The sequence below is a fragment of the Bos grunniens genome, chromosome 11, assembly GCF_055505025.1.
Source record: "Bos grunniens cultivar Pamir isolate PY7600 chromosome 11, Bosgru_T2T1.0, whole genome shotgun sequence".
In the NCBI taxonomy this organism is placed as follows: domain Eukaryota; kingdom Metazoa; phylum Chordata; class Mammalia; order Artiodactyla; family Bovidae; genus Bos; species Bos grunniens.
In genome coordinates, this window is record NC_141175.1 from 101,365,693 (window position 1) to 101,388,403 (window position 22,711).

At 48.4% G+C, this 22,711-nt stretch overlaps 1 protein-coding gene across 8 annotated transcripts in view; it reads left to right on the top strand.

Annotated features, from left to right (window-relative positions):
• The first annotated feature begins 20,936 nt into the window (after positions 1-20,936).
• Positions 20,937-22,711, top strand: part of TBC1D8 (TBC1 domain family member 8) — a 141,079-nt gene continuing 139,304 nt past the window's right edge. For all 8 annotated transcript variants that reach the window (XM_086327922.1, XM_086327929.1, XM_086327923.1 and 5 more), the window contains exon 1: positions 20,937-21,220. In XM_086327922.1, the coding sequence (XP_086184048.1) occupies positions 21,094-21,220 (127 nt within the window). In that variant the 5' untranslated portion in view covers positions 20,937-21,093. The remainder of the gene's footprint in view (positions 21,221-22,711) is intronic.

Consider the following 22,711-nt stretch of genomic DNA (forward strand, 5'->3'; position numbering starts at 1 on the left):
TGATGCTGGGAGGGATTGGGGGCAAGAGGAGAAGGGGACGACAGAGGATGAGATGGCTGGATGGCATCACTGACTAGATGGACATGAGTCTGAGTGAACTCCGGGGGATGGTGATGGACAGGGAGGCCTGGCGTGCTGCGATTCATGGGGTCGCAAAGAGTTGGAAAGGACTGAGCGACTGATCTGATCTGATAGCCATACAGTGAAATATCACTTGGCAATAAAAAGACATGAAGAACTGATACATGCCACCACAGGGATGAGCCGTAAAGTGTTACACTAAGTGAAAGAAGTCAAAAACACACACTCGGTCTTCCCTGGTGGTCCAGCGGTAAAGAATCTGCCTGGCAATGCAGGGGACGTGGGCTCAGTTCCTGGTCCAGGAAGACCCCACATGCTGTGGAGCAGCTAAGCCTGTCACCACACCTACTGAGCCTGCCTGCAGCAAGTACTGATGCCTGTGCGCTCTGGAGCCTGTGCTCTGCAGCAGGAAGAGCCACTGAAATGAGAAGCCTGCACACCACCGCTGGAGAGGAGCCCCTGCTGGCCTCAACTGAGGAGAGCCTGTGTGCGGCAACGGAGACCCTGCATGGTCCACAGTAAAATAAATGAATAAATAACTTAAAAACACACCCCAAAGCCATATATTCTATGGTTCCATGTATGTGAAATGTCCAGAACAGGCAAATCTATAACGACAGAAATTAAAGGTTGCTAAGAGCTGAGGCGAGGGGACAGTGGGGAATGGCTGTGAGGATGCATCTCTTTTTGAGGTGATTTTAAATGTTCTGGAATTAGATGCTGTGGTGGTTGTACAACCTTGTGAATATCCTAAGAATCACTTAATTATACACTTTAAAAGGGTGAATTTTATGATTGGTGAATTATATCTCAATAATGATTTAAGAAATCGTTAGAAGAAATGGGAAGTGGGGTGCCCATCAATGCCAGCTTGCACACAGGACTCTTCACATAACTGGCAAAATGTGAAATGTCCTCAATGAGGGGAAAAGCAAACAAACAGACGAAACAAAAAACAAGCAACCAGTTACCCTTCCTCAGCAGTGCCTATGTATTTCCTTTTTTTTCCTCAGGTTTTTTAACTTTTTATTTTATATTGGAGTATAGCAGATTTACAACGTTGGGATAGTTTTAGGTGGACAGCAAAAGGACTCAGCCATATATATACATGCATGCATTCTCCCCCAAGCTCCCCTCTCATGCAGGCTGCCACATAGCATTGAGCAGAGTTCCCTGTGCTGTGCCATTTAAATCCTTGTGCCATTTAAAATCCAGTGTACATGGGCTTCCCTGGTGGCTTAGTGATAAAGAGTCTGTCTACAACGCAGGCGATGAGGGTTCGGTCCCTGGGTTGGTAAGATCCCCTGGAGAAGGAAATGGCAACCCACTCCAATATTCTTGGCTGGAAAACACCATGGACAGAGGAGCCTGGTGGGTTACAGTCACGAAGAGTCAGACACGACTTAGGGACTAAACAACGGCAGTGTGTACACGTTAATCCCAAACATATTTCTGTAGAGCACTTCCGCTCTGTGTTATATCCCACAGTCCCGGACAGGTCTGCATAGGCTCAGCCAATCAGACAATCATAGGCTCAGACAATCAGATGAGGGTCACCCAAGATAATGTCCAATGTCCAGAGCTGATAACTGGAAGTTAATGATTCTTTTTATTATCTACATTGTAAAGTCTTCAGTAGTTTTGCCACACAATTGCCAGATTCAGAAGACAGCAAAAAGAAACAGGAGAACAAGAAATACTCACAAATAGGGCAGGGTTGGCCACAAACAAGCCTGAAGAAAGAGCGTGGAAGATGACCAGGACAGGTGAGTGTAAATGTGAGTGACTTAGGCTGCCCAGTTACAAATAACAGGGAAAGTGATGCCACGAATGCCATTCGGATGTTGTCATTTACAGCCTGGCGATACTGGGCTTGACCTGAACCCTGTGCTTCTGGGTAAAAAAGGAACTCTTAAGAAGTACCCTCCTCCCTTTGCATCCTGAAATTTCACCTCCACCCCACCCCACTTCCTTGGTTTCTGAGAAACAACTGACCCTAATTGCAAAGAACCTGTCTCCTGCATTTGACTTAGATAACATCCACTGTCCACTCTCTGAAGTCTACAAGCATAGAATCTGGGGCCTCCTGGTCTTCCTGCCTTCATAAAACCAGGCCCCCTTCCTTTAATCAAAACGTCCCTCATGAATTATGTTTTCTCTCTTGTAATAGCCAAAATAAAACCATCTCCTTAGTTATCCAGTGCACTTTTGTCTTCCACGGGCATATAATAAATCCTTTCTTCTGAACATGAAGAAAGAGGTATACAGTTTTTCTTAGCAGACAGTCTGTTCTTTCTGCCCCCCACTAAGAAAATGTTGGGAAAATATGCAAAGAATGTCAGTTTGAAGGGATGCCAAATTATTCGCCAGCCAGAGGTACCCACGACTAAAATCTGTCTTGACCAGATATCTCAGATAACCAGAACTGTGGAACAGACTTGCGTGAAAGAAAATTCACCCCCTGGTAGTGATCAATCAAGGGAGTTTTTTTTTTTTTTTAATAATTTTATTTATTTATATATTTTTGGCCGTGTTGGGTCTTCATTGCTGCACGGGCTTTTCTCCGGCTGTGGCGATCGGGGGCTCCCTGCTAGTTGTGGTGTGTGGGCTTCTCATGGTGGTGACTCGTTGCAGAGCACAGGCTCTGGAGCATGCAGGCCTCAGTGGCTGCGGTTCCTGGGCTCTGGAGCATGGGTTCAGTAGTTGTGGTACACGGGTTTAGTTGCTCCAAGGCATGCAGGATCTTCCCGGGCCAGGGACTGATTGGCAGGCAGATTCCTTATCACTGAGTCACCAGGGAAGCCCCCTGGTTTGTTTTTTTTTTAATTAAAAAATATACATGCTTACGTATATGTGTGTGTGTGTCTGTGCTCAATTGCTTCAGTCATGTCTGACTCTTTGTGACTCTGTGGACTGCAGCCTGCCAGGCTCCCCTGTCCTTCCTTCACTGTCTCCTGGAGTTTGCTTATATTCATGTCCATTGAGTCAGGGATGCTATCTAACCACCTCATCCTCTACCGCCCTCTTCTCTTCTTGCCCTCCCTCTTTCCCTAACATAAGTTTGAGCAAACTCCGGGAGATAATGAAGGACAGGGAAGCCTGGCTTGCTGCAGTCCATGGGGTTGCAAAGGGTCACTCGTGACTTAGTGACTAACGAGACTGTGCTCTTTTTTTTTTTGACTGCGCCATGTAGCATGCAGTATCTTAGTTCCCTGCCCAGGGATCGAACCCATGTCCCCTGCATTGCAAGGCAGATTTTTAACCACTGAACCATGAGGGAAGTAGAAGTGCATGCTTCTACAGAAAAATGTTAAAGATTGTACAACTTGGTGTTAGAAATAAACATTAATTTGATTCTGCCATTTTCTCTTCATATATTGGAGCTGATACCATTTCTTTCTAGGACTCAAAACTTTTCAAGGACCCTGGAAACACATGTGCAGGCTCTGGGCTCTCAGCTCATCTTAAACCCTCAGCCAAGCTGTTCTGATTGCTTCCTCCGCTCAGGGCCCCAAGTGAAATCAATCCAAGGTGTCCAATGGCCAGATCTGATATAGGGGCCAGGTAAAAACCTGAGCCGCCTTGGGGACGGGCTGGGAATCTCAAAGTAGACACACATTCCCTGTTAGCTGCCTCCAAGGAGGCCAGTTTCAGCAGAATCATTAAAAGTTGATGATTCTGCAAATGTCTTTTGTTGGCTATGGCTACGTTGTATGTGGTGGGGGGAGTGAGGAAGGGTGTTTTTCTCCAAAACGGAATTAAGCACTAGCTGAAGAATGGCTGTAAGATAATCCTGCACATAACCTTAAACTGACTGTGGGATTCAGTGTTTAAGACTTTTCAGAAAGATTTGGGAGGAAAGAAGTTGGGGAAACCACTGAAATACTGAAAGGTCAGGATATGGGGTAAGGAGGTCCAGGAGTACCTTCACAAAAAATCAGAGCACAAAGAGCTGGTCTTAGAATTATTTTTCCCCGAGGAATTTAAATACATTAGTGTTTGGGTTTTGACAGTAAATTTGAGACTCTGGACGGTGTCACAGGATGCAGCCTTCTGTACCTAATGGGGCTGGGGTCCCACATCTCCCTAGAGGCGACAACTCTGGCCTCAGAATGCAAAGGGCCCTGTAAACAGAGAAGGGGACAATCCAGTAGGGGACACAGGCTCCTTGTCATCAGAACAGGTGGCACAGCTGGGCTGAGCTGGAGCCTGTGTTTCTAGATTCTTAGCCCCGAGTCTAACATTCCCACTCTTTGTTGTCGTTCTTGTTCAGTCTCTAAATCATGTCCAATTCTTTTTCAACCCCACGGAATATAGCCCACCAGGCTCCTCTGTCCGTGGATTTCCCAGGCAAGAATATTGGAATGGGTTGCCACTTCCTTCTCAAAGAGATCTTCTCAATCCAAGGATCAAACTCACATCCCCTGCATTGGCAGGTGGATTCTTTACCGTGAGCCCCCTGGGAAGCCCACACTCACCCTTTGGATAAACATAAGCTGATTCATCGGGCTCAACTCTAGGCCATTTCTACATTCTGAATAATATTTGTAAATGACCCATTCCCGTGGATTGTTCAGAAAGCTAGCACTTAGATTTTGCTGTATTTCTTTGCCATGAAAAAAGCACTTACGGTCAGTGAGTTTTGTTTGTTGAGCTATTTCTTTCTTGGTCACTTGCTGCAAGCCCACAGATGATTGGCAGAACCACGGGACTTGGGAAAAATGGCTTAAGGGCAGTTTCACATCATAAAAACTTCTTGCTATTATAGAACAGAAAAAAAAAACCCTGAAGTCAAAGAAGAGGGAACGGCCTTAGTGACATTGGAGGGGGCGTTTCTAGCGAGTAGGTCAGTAGGTCAGAGCCATATGAACTATCTGCCTTCCCTGTTTCTCTCCACTACTTCCCTGAGTAGGTCAGACTGTTGTCTCCTCTCCCAGGTAAACCATCACTGAGTGTCCTCCATGGAGTGGAGATTCAAGGGGTCAGGAGTTTCTCAGCAGAGCACGGGGAACGCTGCTGAAATAAGGCGGTTCTGATTCTTGCTTGGCCCCAGCAGCCTTCACTGTGGCTTCCTTAGGTCTGCTGTGGCCCCCCGGGAAATCAGAGGCTTCAGGACCGCTGTGCTCATCTCAGACTCCTGGTCGCCATGGCAGCCCCTCAGCTCACAGCACTGTAACCTTCACAGAGGTTGCAGGCAGTGCTGGGGAGCTACCAACCTATCCTGCCTGTGCCCATGGGGCAGGGGGTTGTAAGACCAAATAACTCAGACTGAAACTTGAGCCAACTATCTTTAATTGAGATCACACACCTGGCCTCAGGGCTTAGCGAAGCACAGGTTCTTGACGTCTCAGTGCAGAAAGAATTTAGTGAGAGGCAAAGTAATAGGTTTTGTTATTTGTTGTTCAGTTGCTAAGTCATGTCAAACTCTTTGCAACCCCATAAACTACAACACACCAGGCTTCCCTGTCCTTCTGTCCTTCACCATCTTCTGGAGTTTGCTCAGACTCATGTCCATTGAGTTGGAGATGCCATGCAACCATCTCATCCTCTGCTGTCCTTCTCCTCCTGCCCTCTATTTTCCCAGTATCAGGGTCTTTTCCAGTGAGTCAGCTCTTTGTGTCAGGTGGTTAAAGTTTTGGAGCTTCAGCTTCAGCATCAGTCCTTCCAATGAATATTTAGGGTTGATTTCCTTTAGGCTTGACTGGTTTGATCTCCTTGCAGTCCAAGGGACTCTCAAGAGTCTTCTCCAGCACCACAGTTCAAAAGCATCAGTTCTTTGGTGCTCAGCCTTCTTTATGGTCCAGTTTTCACATCCATACATGACTACTGGAAATACCATAGCTTTGACTACACGGACCTTTGTCGGTAAAGTGATGTCTCTACTTTTTAATACGCTGTCTAGGTTTGTCATAGCTTTTCTTCCAAAGTGATAGACCAGAAGTGGATTTATTTAGAGAGACACATTTCATGGACAGAGTGCAGATGTCTCAAAAGGTGAGAGTGGCCCTGGGCCTGGGTCCTCTTGGAAACTGAGCATGGTCCTGCGAGGAATACCTTACAGAGTGTGGGCCATCTCAAAAGGGGAGAGGCTCTGAAATATGGGGTGCTTAGATTTTATGGCCTGGGTAACCTCATAGGCTAATGAGTGAGAGGATTATTCTAACTATTTTGGAGGAAGGGGCGGGGATTTCCAGGAATTGGGTTACCACCTACTTTTTGGCCTTTTTTGGTCAACCTCAGGTGTCATGGCACCTGTGGGTATGTTGTTCAGTTGCTCAGTTGTGTCTGACTCTTTTGTGACCCCATGGACTGTAGCCTGCCAGGTTCCTATGTCCATGGGACTTCCCAGGCTGGACAGTGGGTTGCCATTTCCTCCTCCAGGGAATCTTCCCAACCCAGGGATTGAACCCACATCTCCTGCATTGGCCTGTGGATTCTTTACTGCTGAGCCATACCTGTGGGTGTGTTGTTTAGCAAATGTATTACAGCTGATGTGTAATGAGGCTCAAGGTCCGCTGGAAGTCGAGTCGTGAACCGTCTTTAGCCCAGTTGGTTCTAACTAGTTTTTTTTTTTTTTTTAATTTATTTATATTTTGGCTGCCCTGGGTCTTCCTCGCTGTGCTCAGACTTTCTCTAGTTTCGGTGAATGCAGACTAGTCTCTGCTTGCGGTGTGCAGGCTTCTCACTGCAGTGGCTTCTCTGCTGTGGAGCATGGCCTCTGGGGTGCTTGGGCTTAGTAGCTACAGGACACAGGCTCCGTGGTTGTGGCTCATGGCTTAGTTGGCCCGAGGCACGTGGAATCTTCCTGGACCAGGGATCGAACCCTCGTGCCCTGCATTGGCAGGTGGATTCTTAACCACTGGACCACCAGGGAAGTTCATCTGCAACCACTTCTTGCTGTGTCCGCAAGGACTACGTCACTCTTTTAAAGGTGTCCCCTGCCCCCTTCCCTCCTGTTTCCCTTCGACGGGAGGGACACCCGGACCGCTGATGACTTCCTGCAGGGAGAGACCAGCACCCCCGACGGACTGGAAAGTACCCCGTGTCTCAGACCTTCTGTGAAGTCAGGCTGTCCCCGCTCTCCCTCATGTTTCTCCAACTGCACGAGCAGCTGAGGGAACTGAGACCAGAGGAGGAAGCGAGGAGGCTGCTGAGGGGGAACTCCAGTGGCTTGATGACCCTGCCCTTGACACTCTCCTAATGCCATTGTTTGCGCCTTAGTGTCTGAGCACTTGAAGTGACAGAACAGAGGGGCAGGGGCCAGGGCCAGAGGGATGGCCTTGGAGGAACAGCCCTGGCTTTTCAGATGACAGCATAACATAGGGGGAGAGAGTGGGTCCCCAGGGACTTGGAAACTGTCACTCATTCACCCGTTCATCTGCCAAACACTGCAGTGGGTAGGGGACCTCCCTGGTGGTCCAGTGGTTAAGAATCCTCCTTCCAGTGCAGGGGATGCGGGTTTGATCCCTGTTCAGGGAATGAGGATATCACATGCTTCTGGGCAACTAAGCCTGCCCGCTGCAACTGCTGTGTTCTGCATCGAAGACCCAGTACAGTCACAATGAAATAAATAAATGAAACACCCGCATCAGATAGCCAGGGGGTGAGGCACCAGGGAGATAAGCGTCCAGCAATCAGACCTTCCTCCAGGAGCTGACGGGACGGCAATAGCACCTTGTGGAGTTATGGGATCCCTGGAAGAGGTCACATAAAGCTGAGGATGAGCAGGAGTTTGCCAGAGACAGAGATGAAGGTGGTGTTACCAAATTAAGTCCTATGGATGAGGCTTGGGCCCTAGCCCAGCCAGCAGTCTGGTTCTTGTTCCGTTCGGGTTCAACGGCCCAGTAACGAAACCAGAGCTGAGATCCACACAGCACAAGCCATATGCAGCGGCCGAAGACTGGGGAAGTGAGAACCAAGTTCACAGAACCAACTTCTCCTCCACATGTAGCGGCAAGGGGGATTTAACTTTGACTACAAAGGGAGAAGGGGTGTCGCTGATGACGGGAGGTGTACGCAACGGTCTCCCAGGGAAGGAGGGGCTTTTCCTGAGGGACTGGGCTGTCAGTCTTTTTCACCCCTTTTCGGTCCTTCGAGTCTGGTTCTGGCGGCTGGCAGGTGTATCATTTCCCCAGTGGTCCAGTGGCTGAGACTCTGAGCTCAGACCCAGTGCAGGGGGTCCTGGGGTTCAATCTCTGGCCAGGGAACTAGATTCCACATGCTACAACGGAGTGCTCACATGCTGCAATTAAAAGGAATCCACATTCTGCAACCAAGACCCAGCGCAGCCAAATCAATTAATAATGCAAACGTGGTAAATGTGAAGTTAAGTGGGCGTTAGGAAGCATCACTATGAACAAAGCTAGTGGAGGGGATGGAATTCCAGTTGAGCTATTCCAAATCCTGAAAGATGATGCCCTGAAAGTGCTGCACTCAATATGTCAGCAAATTTGGAAAACTCAGCAGTGGCCACAGGACTGGAAAAGGTCAGTTTTCATTCCAATCCCAAAGAAAGGCAATGCCAAAGAATGCTCAAACTACCGCACAATTGCACTCATCTCACACGCTAGTAAAGTAATGCTTAAAATTCTCCAAGCCAGGCTTCAGCAATATGTGAACCGTGAACTTCCTGATGTTCAAGCTGGTTTTAGAAAAGGCAGAGGAACCAGAGATCAAATTGCCAACATCCTCTGGATCATGGAAAAAGCAAGAGAGTTCCAGAAAAACATCTATTTCTGCTTTATTGACTATGCCAAAGCCTTTGACTGTGTGGATCACAATAAACTGTGGAAAATTCTGAAAGAGATGGGAATACCAGACCACCTGACCTGCCTCTTGAGAAATTTGTATGCAGGTCAGGAAGCAACAGTTAGAACTGGACATGGAACAACAGACTGGTTCCAAATAGGAAAAGGAGTATGTCAAGGCTGTATATTGTCACCCTGCTTATTTAACTTCTATGCAGAGTACATCATGAGAAATGCTGGACTGGAATAAACACAAGCTGGAATCAAGATTGCCGGGAGAAATATCAATAACCTCAGATATGCAGATGACACCACCCTTATGGCAGAAAGTGAAGAGGAACTAAAAAGCCTCTTGATGAAAGTGAAAGTGGAGAGTGAAAAAGTTGGCTTAAAGCTCAACATTCAGAAAACAAAGATCATGGCATCTGGTCCCATCACTTCATGGGAAATAAATGGGGAAACAGTGGAAACAGTGTCAGACTTTATTTTTCTGGGCTCCAAAATCACTGCAGATGGTGACTGCAGCCATGAAATTAAAAGACGCTTACTCCTTGGAAGGAAAGTTATGACCAACCTAGATAGCAGATTCAAAAGCAGAGACATTACTTTGCCAACAAAGGTCCGTTTGGTCAAGGCTATGGTTTTTCCTGTGGTCATGTATGGATGTGAGAGTTGGACTGTGAAGAAGGCTGAGCACCGAAGAATTGATGCTTTTGAACTGTGGTGTTGGAGAAGACTCTTGAGAGTCCCTTGGACTGCAAGGAGATCCAACCAGTCCATTCTAAAGGAGATCAGCCCTGGGTGTTCTTTGGAAGGAATGATGCTAAAGCTGAAACTCCAGTACTTTGGCCACCTCATGAGAAGAGTTGACTCATTGGAAAAGACTCTGATGCTGGGAGGGATTGGGGGCAGGAGGAGAAGGGGATGACAGAGGATGAGATGGCTGGATGGCATCACTGACTTGATGGAGGTGAGTCTGAGTGAACTCCGGGAGTTGGTGATGGACAGGGAGGCCTGGTGTGCTTTGATTCATGGCGTCGCAAAGAGTCAGACACGACTCAGCGACTGGACTGAACTGAACTGAACTGACTGAATGTGGTAAAATTAGCACATAAAGAGACTCAGTGTCTGCTGGAGGTCAGATTCATCACCATCTTGGCCCTAGCTGGTTCCCTCTGGGATTTTTGTTTGTAGCTTCCTTTTTTTTTTTTTTTTAATCTCTGGACCTTTTATTTATTTATTGTCTATTTATTTTTTGACCACACTGCAGAATTTTTTGAGCAGCACGCAGAATCCTAGTTCCCCCACCAGGGATCAAGCCTGCACCCCCTGCACTGGAATGCAGGGTCTTAACCACTGGACTGCTGGGGAGGTCCTTGAACCCTTTAACTTGGAGATGTATGCTGATTCCTACTAAAGGTGGGGGTTGGAGGGTTCTGGGCAAAGATCCAAAGCAGCTCTGGTGTCAGCTGGGGAGAGGTGGGCATTTCTGGTTGAGGAGCCAGCAGGGTGGGGACGGGCTGGATCCCTGTGTGCAGGTGTGCCTGTTATCTTCTAGTAAGAAGGCCCCTGTGGAAGTCCAGACAAGACGATGGAGGCCTCACATGGCAGAGAGGGGAGGGGCTGAAGAAGGGGGTAAACCTTGAACATGATGAGTGACGTGTATGTGCGTACTCTTTGCAGCCCCACAGACTGCAGCCCACCAGGCTCCTCTGTCCGTGGGATTCTCCAGGCAAGGATATGGAGTGGGTTGCCAGGCCCTCCTCCAGGGAATCTTCCCAATACAGGGATCAAACCCAAGTCTCTTGTGTCTCCTGCATTGTCAGGCAGGAAGCCCAAGGTGATGCTCCCTGATCCAGTTGCCATTTGGAAGATGCCCACGGGGCAAGCCCCGTGATAGGCACAAGGCCTAGCTTACTTCATTTAGGTCTTGTAACATCTCAGTGAGATGTGAATATGCCGGTTGAGAAATGGAAAATGTAATAGGTTAAGGACTTTGCCTGTGGTTTCAGGACTGGGAAGTGGGGAAGCAGAATTTGGAATCCAGGCCTGGCTTCTTTGGAGCCCCTGGCATTCAGGTGATGGCTCTAATCTTTATTGAGAGTAATGTTAAGGAAAACAAGCAGTGTCGCTCTGCTTCTGTGACTCAAACTGAATCACAACCAAGTGCACGTTAGTGGAGAAAGCATTGGTCTGCGATTCAGAAAAGCCTCAGAATCAGTGCTGGTTCCACCCCCTATCGGATGTGTGATGTCGGCAAGTGCCGAGCTCTTCTGTGGGCCTGAGTTTCTCATCTATAAAATGGGACTAATTTTACTTTCTTTTTCCATTTGTGTGTGTGTGTGAAGAATGAGTGATATTCTTTTGGGAGATACATGGAGCACTGTGCTTAATACAGAGCGGCCCTCCTTCAGTTCTTTCTCTCTTGGGGGAATGTCCCCTTGGTAAGATACGAAGGCAGATACTAAATTTATTCATCTTTGCGTCCCAGAAATTTTGCACTGTGCTAGGCGTTTGAACATTCTCAGGGAGTGGTTTGTTTACTTATTTGGCAGCATTGGGTCTTAGTTGCAGCATGTGTGATCTTTCCTTGCGGTGCATGGACTGTGTATTTGTGGCGTATGGGCTCAGTAGTTGTAGCATCTGGGCTCGCTAGCTCCTAGGTATGTGGGATCTTAGTTCCTGGATCATCCCAGGGATGGACCACCTGGGAAGTCCTGGTGATGAAGTTCTGAAAAAATGGTGTGCTTTCATCTCCAAATGTCCATCGTCACACTTCAGGGCACACTTCTGAGCTGTGTTCTACGCTTTATCAGAAGGCCAGTCAGTTAGAGCAGAGGGGGTGGCCACTGGGGTTTGGATACTCCAGAGCAGAGACATGTCCCAGAGACCAGGCCTGCTTCCCTCAATGTGTTTTGCCTAGAGTGTTAGCCTAAGGGACTTGCATCTTATCTTGGGGCCGAGAGTATATTTAGTGGTGATTCGTATCCTGTGTAGAGGAGAGCAAAGATCTCTGAAGCTCCTTCTCCCTTAACGTCTCTCTCCATTTTCCATCTTCCTACTATAGTGAAATAATTTCAGCATCTGGCCAATGATGTCACCCGTCTTCTTATTGCTAAAATATAGTTTTCAAAAAATTAAAAGCATAATTCTTACTGCAAACATAAAATGAACATTGGACCAACAGTTTTATTCAACTCATTAACTCATGAACCCATAAATACTTAAAGGGATGAACTTGGTAAGTTTGGCTCATCTCCCCAAATTCTTGTCCCTTCAAGTCCTTGCTGCCATCGTGGTCCCCGCATGACTTTAAACAGACTTAAAAACAGTACTTTGTCCAGATTTATGGTTGTTTTCAGCAGGAGGAATGATCCTTAACTGCCGTTCCTAGAAGAAGAAATTCCCCACGTTTCTTAAGGTCTTGATGAGGATGTATAGTGTAGTTGTAGGGTGGTGATCCCAATGACCAGGGGTATGGTATGTTGTGGGGTGGTGCTTGTGTAGGTTGTAGGTTACAAATAAAATACCCACTCAAATATTCTCATCTCATCAGCCTTTAAATTCTTAGTCTACAATATGCCAGGGAAGTTTTGGCATCTCAACCTCATTGATTTATGATAGTGTGCGTGTATGCATGCACTCATACTCAGTCATACTGGACCCTTTGTGACCCCAGACTGTAGCCAGCCAGGGTCCTCTGTCCGTGGAATTTCCCAGGCAAGAATAGTGGAGTGGGTTGCCATTTCCTCTTCCAGGGGATTTTCCCAACCCAGGGATCGAACCCACATCTCCTGGTGCCTCCTGCAGTGCAGGCAGATTCTTTACTGCTGAGCCACCAGGGAAGCCCCACTGATTATGGGCCATTGTTAAATCCAGGCTTCAATAAACCAAGGAATCAAACCTTAGAGCCACTCAGATGTGCTGAATATAATAGAGCCGGTTATGCAGAGTGAAGTAGGTCAGAAAGAGAAAAACAAGTATTGCATATGTATGAAATCTAGAAAGCCGGTACTGATGAACCTATTTGCGGGGCAGGGATAGAGACAGAGACGTAGAGAACAAGCTTGTGGACACAGCGGGGGAGGGCAAGGGTGGCATGAATTGAGAAAGCAGCATTGAAACACATACACCGCCATGTGGGAAATAGATCACTAGTGGAACCTGCAACACAGGGCCCCGCTCGGTGCTCTGTGATGACCTAGGGCTCTGGGAGGGGGGTGGACTAGGAGGGAGGCTCAGAAAGGAGGGGATATATATATGAAGTTATGCCTGATTTGAGTTGGTGTACAGCAGAAACCAACATAACACTGTAAATCAATTTTCCTCCAATTAGTTCCTAAAAATTAATGAACAAACAAAAAATCCCATTTACATTGGGGATCCTGGGAGAGTGTAACATATGTTTATAAATTTTGCTGAATCCAACCTTACATTTCATCCTTCTTGGTTTAACACTGTAGATTTCATTCCCATCATGACCTCAGCTTCCTTTCAATTCCTGTTGACAGGATGTTCCCGTTTCCTTGGTGTGTAATTTACCTCCACCTGGTCCCTAGCAGATCTTGAAGTTTTCTTCTGGGCTCGGCTAAGAGTTTATTCTTGTTATGGCCCCAGAACCAATGAGGTGGCAAGTGGTCAGGATCTGAGAACAGCATCTAAATGGGAGGCAAAAGCCCCAGATGAGAGACCTTGTGAATGATGGCTGATTTCCCCAAACAGGGGAAGAGCGGGTGCTTTTGTAGGCAAGGGAGGCTGGAGATTGGGAGGTCAACTTTTTAAAAAATTAGTAATACCTTAGTAGTTTGTTCAGCATCTCTAGAATCTACAATTTTATTTGTATTTATGAAGCTTTATTTTGAATCTTCTCCCCCTCACCTTTTCTTTCTCTATTGATCAGTCTGTCTAGAGACTGTATTTATTTTTCAATATCCAACTTTTGGGTTTATCTATTTTCTCTATTGCACTTTTGTTTTAATAACTTTTTGATACTTTTATGAATAATTTTGTCAATTTATGTTCTAATTCTTTTTTTCTCTGCTTCCTATTTATTTCTGTGAGTTTCTGCATTCTACTTTCTGTTTTTTAAAGTTGAGATATAATTGACAGAAAATACTGTGTAAGCTCAATGTATAAAATATATTGTTTTGATATGTTTATATGCAATATGGAGAAGGGAATGGCAATCCACTCCAGTATTCTTGCCTGGAGAATTCCATGGACAGAGGAGCCAGGCGAGCTACAGTCGATGGGGTTGCAAAGAGGGGTACAGTCCATAGGGTTGCAAAGAGTCAGACATGACTGAGCAAGTAACACTAGCTGTCTTTGTTACACACTATATTGGAATATTAAAGCCATTGTAGCATTAGCTAACGTCTCCATGGCCTCCCATAATTATCACTTTGTCTCTGCCTCACCCAAATATTCCCTTCACAGTCTATGGTCCTGCTCCTCTCCTGTCAATATCCTAATCTTAGCAAGAGACTTGCTGAGGTTGAACACTTAAACTTTGCAACAAAGGAAAAAGAATCTGAAAAAAAAAAAAAGGATATATATATATATATATATATATATATATAAACACATACATATATATAGCTGAATCACTGTGTTATACACCTGAAACTAACATGATATTGTAAATCAATTATAGCTTAATAAAGAAAAATGAGAAAAAACAACTTTGCAACAACTTTATGAACTGAACATTAAAAATTTTAAAAAGGGAGAATGGCATTGAAATATGTATAATATCATATATGAAACGAGTCGCCAGTCCAGGTTTGATGCATGATACTGGATGCTTGGGGCTGGTGCACTGGGACGACCCAGAGGGATGGTATGGGGAGGGAGGAGGGAGGAGGGTTCAGGATGGGGAACACATGTATACCTGTGGCAGATTCATTTTGATATATGGCAAAACCAATACAATATTGTAAAGTTAAATAGAATTAAATTAAAAAAAATTTATTGGAGTATAACTGATTTACTTGATGAAAGTGAAAGAGGAGAGTGAAAAAGTTGGCTTAAAGCTCAACATTCAGAAAACGAAGATCATGGCATCTGGTCCCATCACCTCATGGGAAGTAGATGGGGAAACAGTGGAAACAGTGTCAGACGTTATTTTTGGGGGCTCCCAAATCACTGCAGATGGTGATTGCAGCCATGAAATTAAAAGATGCTTACTCCTTGGAAGGAAAGTTATGACCAACCTAGATAGCAGATTCAAAAGCAGAGACATTACTTTGCCAACAAAGGTCTGTCTAGTCAAGGCTGTGGTTTTTCCAGTGGTCATGTATGGATGTGAGAGTTGGACTGTGAAGAAAGCTGAGCGCCAAAGAATTGATGCTTTTGAACTGTGGTGTTGGAGAAGACTCTTGAGAGTCCCTTGGACTGCAAGGAGATCCAGCCAGTCCATCCTAAAGGAGATCAGTCCTGAGTGTTCTTTGGAAGGACTGATGCTAAAGCTGAAACTCCAATACTTTGGCCACCTCATGTGAAGAGTTGACTCACTGGAAAAGACCCTGATGCTGGGAGGGATTGGGGGCAGGAGGAGAAGGGGACGACAGAGGATGAGATGGCTGGATGGCATCACTGACTCGACGGACGTGAGTTTGGGTGAACTCCGGGAGTTGGTGATGGACAGGGAGGCCTGGCGTGCTGCAGTTTATGGGGTTGCAAAGAGTTGGACACGACTGAGAGACTGATCTGAAATGAACTGAACTGAACTGATTTGCAATGCTGTTTTAGTTTCAGGTGTACAGTAAAGTAAAGCAGTTATACATATACATATATCAACTCTTTTTTAGATTCTTTTTCCACATAGGCCATTAGAGTATTGAGTAGAGGTCCCTGTGTAATACAGTAGGTCCTTATTAGTTATCTATTTTATATATAGTAGTCTGTATATGTCAATTCCCACCTCCCAATTTATCCCTCCCTCTCTAAACAATTATATTTAGGATCTGAGGATGACCCTTGTCTGTCCTGCAGCTGTACCAGATTAAGGCTTCCTTGAATTTCACTATACCTGTATCTTGAAATTAAATTTAAAACTTCATGCTTATTTAAAAAAAAAACAAAACATCTCTTCAGGGCAGTCAGAAATGGCCATCTCACTCTACACGCCTTGTAACTATTGTTGCCATGGCAAAGAGTGCACCAGAAGCAAGAGCGCCCCCTCCAAGCCTTGTCCTCCCTCTGCCCATCACACTACCACCACGCCAGTTTGAGTAACCCTGCAGCCACTGTGTGCCCCGGATGATCGCAGTTCTCTTGCTCCCAGTGTAGGCACAGATATGTAAGTAGCCCAGCCAGAATTCCATACTGTGTGTGCTGGGGCCACTCCTGGCATCAGTCACAGTCCCTGAAGGAACCCAGGTCAAGGGACCTGCATCTGAACAGCCGTGGGCAAGATTAAGGAGCGAACTGTATGAGTTTTCTAGGACTCCCTTAACAGAGTACCATCCACAAACTACATGGGTTAACAATAGACACTGTCATACACTTCTGGAAATTTGAGATCAAGATGTTAGTGAGATTGGTTCCTTTTTGTTGTTATTTATTTATTTGTAACTTTGTAACTATTTGTATTGGGGTATAGCCTGTTAACAATGTTGTGATGGTTTCAGGTGAACTCAGTCATACATATACATGTATCCATTCTCCCCCAAACTCCCCTCCCATCCAGGCTACCACATAACATTGAGCAGAGTTCTGTGTGCTGTACAACAGGTCTTTGTTGGTTATCCACTTTAAATATAGCAGTGTATACATGATGTTCCCAACGTCCTAACATCACTTCCCTCTGGCAACCACAATTTTGTTTTTAGTATTTATTTTTATTCATTTGGCTGCAGCGGGGGAGGCCTATGGGATGAGGCGTGTGGGATCTTCATTCTTTGTTGCAGGACTTTAGTTGCTGTGTGAGAACTCTTGGGCTTCCCAGGTGGCTCAGTGGTAAAGAATCTGCCTGCCAATGCAGGAGACACAAGAGACATGGGTTTGATTCTTGAGTCAGGAAGATCCTCTGGAGGAGGAAATGGCAACCCACGCCAGTATTCTTGCCAGGATAATCCCATGGCCAGAGGAGCCTGGTGGGCACAGTCCATGGGGTCGCAAAGAGTGGGCTGTGACTTAGAGACAGAGTACCCAGGCATGCACGCATGCAAACTCTTAGCTGTGCCATGTGGGACCTCAGTTCCCTGACCAGGGATTGAACCTGGGTCCCCAGCATTGGGAGCACAGAGTCTAAGCCACTGAACCACCAGGGAAGCCCCAGGATTGGTTCCTTCTGAGGGGAGGATGTGTTCAGGCCTCTCTCCTGGCTTCTAGTAGTTTTTTGACTTGTGACAGCTTGACTCCAGTCTTCACATCTCCCTGTGTCCAGATATCCCATTTTGTAATGACACCAGTCATACTGCATTAGAGCTCACCCTAAAGACCTCAATATAACTTAATTACATCTGCAACAACCCTATTTCCCAGTAAGGTCACATTCTAAGGTACTGGGGATCAAGGCTTCAATCTATGAATCTGGGGGACACTTCTAACACCAACCATAAGTGCCCAGAGATGAGCGGCAGTGAGATACATCTATCCATTCATCACAATATCCACTTGGGCTGGATATTCTCCACTGGCCCCTCCGGATCCCCTCTCTGACCACCTCCACCTTGCCCTGTGTCTAGGAGCCTGATCTCTGCAGACAGTATATCCTGGGCTCCCCAGGATATTCTTTTCACTTCTGTTGGACTTCACCAATGGGAGGCACAGGCGGGAGCCTTGGTGGTGGGAGGAGAGAGAGGTCAGGGCTTGGTACCCCAAAGGACCCTTCCCAATCCCTCCCAGCTGCTTTCATATGTTGCTTTCCATGATTTAGTATCATATAGTTTATATTTACCACTTGGCAGATAATGAGAGCTTGGTGCTGTGGGTTTAGTCGCTCAGTCGTTTGCTAGTCTTTGTGACTCCACAGACTGTAACCCACCAGGCTCTTCTGTTCATGGGATTTCCTGGGCAAGAATACTGGAGTGGGCTGCCATTTCCTTCTCCAGGGGATCTTCCTTCTCCAGGGATCAAGACCATATCTCCTGTATTGGCAGGTGGATTCTTTACTACTGAGCCACCAGGGAAGCCCAATAAGAGCTTAATAGTGTTTAAAATATGGGTGAGTGTGTGTGTGTGTGGATGGTTTCACTCCCAAGACCGTCTGTACATTTAGTGCTAACAGCTGACATTTACTGAGTGCTTATGTGTGTTCTAAGTACTTGAATATGATATACACTGGATAGAACCTATAAGGGAGTTGCTATGATTATCCCAACTTTATAGTTGAGTAGACTGAGGCTTCCTGAGATTGCAGTCATGGTCCAGATCAAGGCTGCACGGTGAAACAGTTGCCAGATTGGGATTTGATCTGTCTCTAGGGCAGTCTGTCCCTAGAAGTGTGCCCTAAGCCACACGAGCACACGTGCTGATCTGCTCACCAGACCCGCCCTCCTGACTTGTGCCAAACACATTCATTTCCCGAGCCCTGGTCAAACCACAGCTGTTGTGTGGTGCTTTCTCATCCTCTCCCTGAGGAACCGCCCCTTCATTCTGTGCACCCCCATTCTGAGCATGACCCCCACAAGCCCCTGTGCCTCTTTCCTACCTTCAGGGCAGGGGCCCTGTTCCACTCATCCTGCAATTCCACGGCCTGGCCCTGCATCTGTAGGGGTGTGTGTGTTAGTTGCTCAGTCATGTCTGACTCTTTGCGACCCCAGGGACTGTGAAGCCCGCCAGGCTCTTCTGTCCATGGGTTTCTCCAGGCAAGAATACTGCAATGGGTAGCCATTCCCTTTTTGGGGGATCTTCTGGACTCAGGGATTGCACCCGGCTCTCCTGCACTGCAAGCAGATTCTTACCGCTGAGCCACCAGGGAAGCCCGATTGTGGGAGTCAATGGCTGCTTCTGGAAGGGATATTTTCCGTTGTGCTTGCCCATTCTATATGCTCTGGGGTCCCCAAGTCCCCCTGCAGAACGGCTGACTTCCTTCCTCAGCTGAGCGCCAAGCATATCTGTCCATGGTCTGTGGTTCTGGACAGCAGAACTGGCCCCCTGGGTGAGCGGTCCTGTTTGTCCTTGGCATGACCTCTCACCTGGCATCTCACCTGCTGGGTCAGGTCCGGTTTCCGAGCTGATATCTTTGATCCTCTGTGAACAGGTTCTCGGGCTCCACTGAAGGAGCTCTACTCAGCCCCCAGTAGTCTGGTGGGGGCTTTACTTTACTTCTGCTTTTTCAGTTTTGTCCTAATTAACAGTCACATTTTGTCAGGAGTCCCCTTGTCAAAACCTAAGGGTCATGTTGACAGAGTTTCTTTTCCTCTCTTCTAGGATGTTGGATTTAACTGCCTCCTCCAGGAGACTGCTCTGAGCCCTGCCTCCCCCACCCCCAACTGTTCAAGGCCAGCTGAAAAGTGAAAGTGTTAATCACTCAGTCCAGTCCACTCTTTGCCATTCCACAGACTGTAGCCTGCCAGGCTCTCTAGCCCATGGGATTCTCCAGAATACTGGAGCGGATAGCCATTCCCATCTCCAGAGGATTTTCCTAACTGCTACCACATGTCTATTTCCACCAGGCTTTGAGGAAATACTCATTTTTAAAGCCCAACCTCCACTTTCCCTATAGCTTTTCTTTACTGTCACCTACTCCATATTTCCCAGCTTTTCAATTCTCTGAGAACCAACGTGCCTGGTTTTGTTCCTGGGTAGGGGACCTGCACGGGAGTCCTTACATAGGCATCTCCCGTGCCCACGAAGGTTGTACAGTGCTGAGCTTGGTCTGACACTCCCTTCAAATTCCTACAGCACCACCCCTCTTCAGCAGATTGGTGGGATCACTTCTGAGTGCATTGAGAGTGTACACTCAGCATTTTTAAAAAGCAGAAGAAAAATTTTAGTTTTTTAATGCTATTTTTTGGTTACTTGTAAAAATGTTTCTTATTTTTTTATACATTTGGCTTCAAGGAGTCTTAGTTGCAGCAGCTGCTGCTGCTGCTAAGTCGCTTCAGTCGTGTCCGACTCTGTGCAACCCCATAGATGGCAGCCCACTAGGCTCTGCCGTCCCTGGGATTCTCCAGGCAAGAACACTGGAGTGGGTTGCCATTTCCTTCTCCAATGCATGAAAGTGAAATGTGAAAGTGAAGTCACCCAGTCGTGTCCGACTCTTAGGGACCCCATGAACTGTAGCCTACCAGGCTCCTAGTTTCCAGGCAAGACTACTGGAGTGGGTTGCCATTGCCTCCTCCATGTGGGTTCTAATTCCCCAACCAGGGATCGAAGCCCATCCCCTTGCATTGGGAGCTTGGAGTCTTAGCCAATGGGCCACCAGGGAAGTCCCTGTTTCTTGTTATTTTAAAATAAATTCTATTTATTTAGCTTTGGCTGTGCGGGGTCTCCTTGCTGCTCGGGTTTTTCTCTGTTTGTGGAGAGCCGGGCTACTCCTCAGTGCGCTGCGTGGGCTTCTCACTGTGGAGGCTTCTCCTGTGGCGGAGCATGGGCTCTAGGGCCCGCTGGCTTCAGCAGCTGAGGCACGTGGGCTCGGTAGTCGTGGTGCAAGGGCTTAGGTGTTCCAACGCATGTGGGATCTTTCCAGCCTAGGGATTAAACCCCTGTCTCCTGCAATGGCAAGTGAATTCGTTACCACTGAGACACCAAGAAAGCCCCGCTTATTATTTTAAATGCCACACTTGCCTTTCATGGAGTGCATGCTGTCCCCCAAAATATAAAGGCCCTAGGTCGGCAACCTGCAGCTGTGACAACAAGATGCCTTTTTCCCCATCTCCTCCTTCTCCTCTTCGTGCTGCTGCTGCCGCTCTCCGGACTGCCTCCCCGCAGGGGCGGAGGAGGGGAGAGGGGCCCCGGCGCCCCGCGCGAGAGCTGGAGAAGAGGCGGGGAGCAGCCAGGATCGGACTTCCTCCCTCCACTCCGGAACTGCCTGGAGCCGCCAGGACTCGGAAATCAGGACGTCCCCAAGGGAGCCGGCGGGGTGGGCGGGGCACAGGCGGTGGGCGTGTCTGGGGCGGACCGGGGGCGGGCCCAGGGCGGGGCCGGCACGAGGACTGCGCGGGCTGCCGGGGCGAGCTGCGCCGGCCGCGCTCCCTGGACTTCGGAGCGCAGGGCGCTCGCAGGCTGCGTTCCCTGCCGCCTCCTTCCGAGCGGGCTCAGCCCGGCTGCCGGGGCGATGTGAGCCGGGGCCCGCGGGCGCGGCTGGACCGCTGCGATGTGGCTCAAGCCCGAGGAGGTGCTGCTGAAGAACGCTCTGAAGCTCTGGGTGACTCAGAAGAGCAACTGCTACTTCATCCTGCAGCGGCGCCGCGGGCACGGCGAGGGGGGCGGCCGGCTCACGGGTAAGGGGCGCGCTGCGGCGGGCGGGTGGCCGGGCCCGGACCTCGCTCCCCGCCCGGCCCGCGGCCCCAGTCCCGGGCTGCGTGCGGCGCAGGTGGCGGTTTCTGGGGAGACGCCGGGCTCGGTCGGCCCTGCCTCGGGCATGTTTTCCTTTCTCCTGCGTTTCTCCTGTACGCTCCCGTCGAGGTGGCGGCCGGAGAGACTCTCGGGTTCGTGCATTTCCCCGGGCGGGGCAGGTGCCTTCGCTGCCGGGCCCAGGGGCCGCCTGGAGGCCAGGCTTGACTCGGGAAGCCAAGGAGAGACCTGCGCTGGAGCGAGGGCCGCGCCGGGCGGAGCGGGGCCAGGTGACAGCGGGGCCGCCTGGCCATCTGGACGCGCCCGAGGCTCCAAGTGGCGCCGCGGTAGGGACACTTGACCAGCCCCCGGCGAGCCGAGGCTCAGGAGGCCCTGGCAATCTGAGACTGTCGGGGGGATGAGCGGGTCGGGCGGAGCGGGCCGCGCACCGTCTACACGCTCGGAGGAGAAACCCAGGTGGAGCGAATCCCGAGCTCGTGATCCTAGTAGCAAAACCGAGCGGGTCAGCTCCCCACCCCCACCCTTTCACTTTCTTTCTAGGAATGAAAGGAAGGAAAAAAAAAACCAACTCAGGCTTGTAAAATTTATCTATTCCCCCCCTCCCCCCGCCCAAATTTAAGGTCCAAAACTCTTTGAAAATCAAGCATTTGGACAGTTTGCATCAGTGGGGACACCTGTTTGAAAGCTCAGTGGAGGAATAATAGGAACCTTTCTCAGTTGTATGTAGGGAACCCATATGGAATTTCAGATTTTGGAATCGAAGTAAAAGGAATCTTAGAGCTTCCCATCTTGTCCCTCCCAGGAGGAGACCAAGGCCAGGGAGGGAGAGCGGTCGAGGGGCCCAGCCTGGGCTCCCTATTGCTGACTCTACTGTCTGCTTATTCTGAGGGAGGCCCTCCAGGCCCGATGGGGGAAATGCGATTAGTACATCCTGAAAGGGCAGAACCAAGCGCCAGGGCTTGCTTTACCTGCCCATACTTTAGACTGAGGAGGCCTGGAAGCTGACAGCCAGATTCTTTAGGGAGGGCAGACTTGACTGACCCTCAAGGCGTCAGTTGGAGTTGGTGGGATTTCTGGTTGGAAGGGGCAGAGGGGTGGTGGTCGGTGGGAACGGGTGGATGGCAGGTGGGCTTGCTCTGGGAACTGTTTGAGGCTTTGCGTAAGGGAATTAGCATGGGAGATCAGGTGTCAAAGGGGTCATTGGTGGGCCCCTGAGCAACCCACTGGCTTCTTAGTTCCTGGGCTCTTGGGGAATGGAGGTGAGTGGCATCCCGGCGGGGTGGGATGCTGATCAGAGGAGAAAAGTCTGGAAGAGGGGTCTGTCCCCTCCTTGACCTTTGAGCGCAGCGGAACTTTAATCTTTGGTGTGTTCAGCACAGAACCTGGCCTACAAAGGGCCTCTTTTAGTAGAGGGTGAG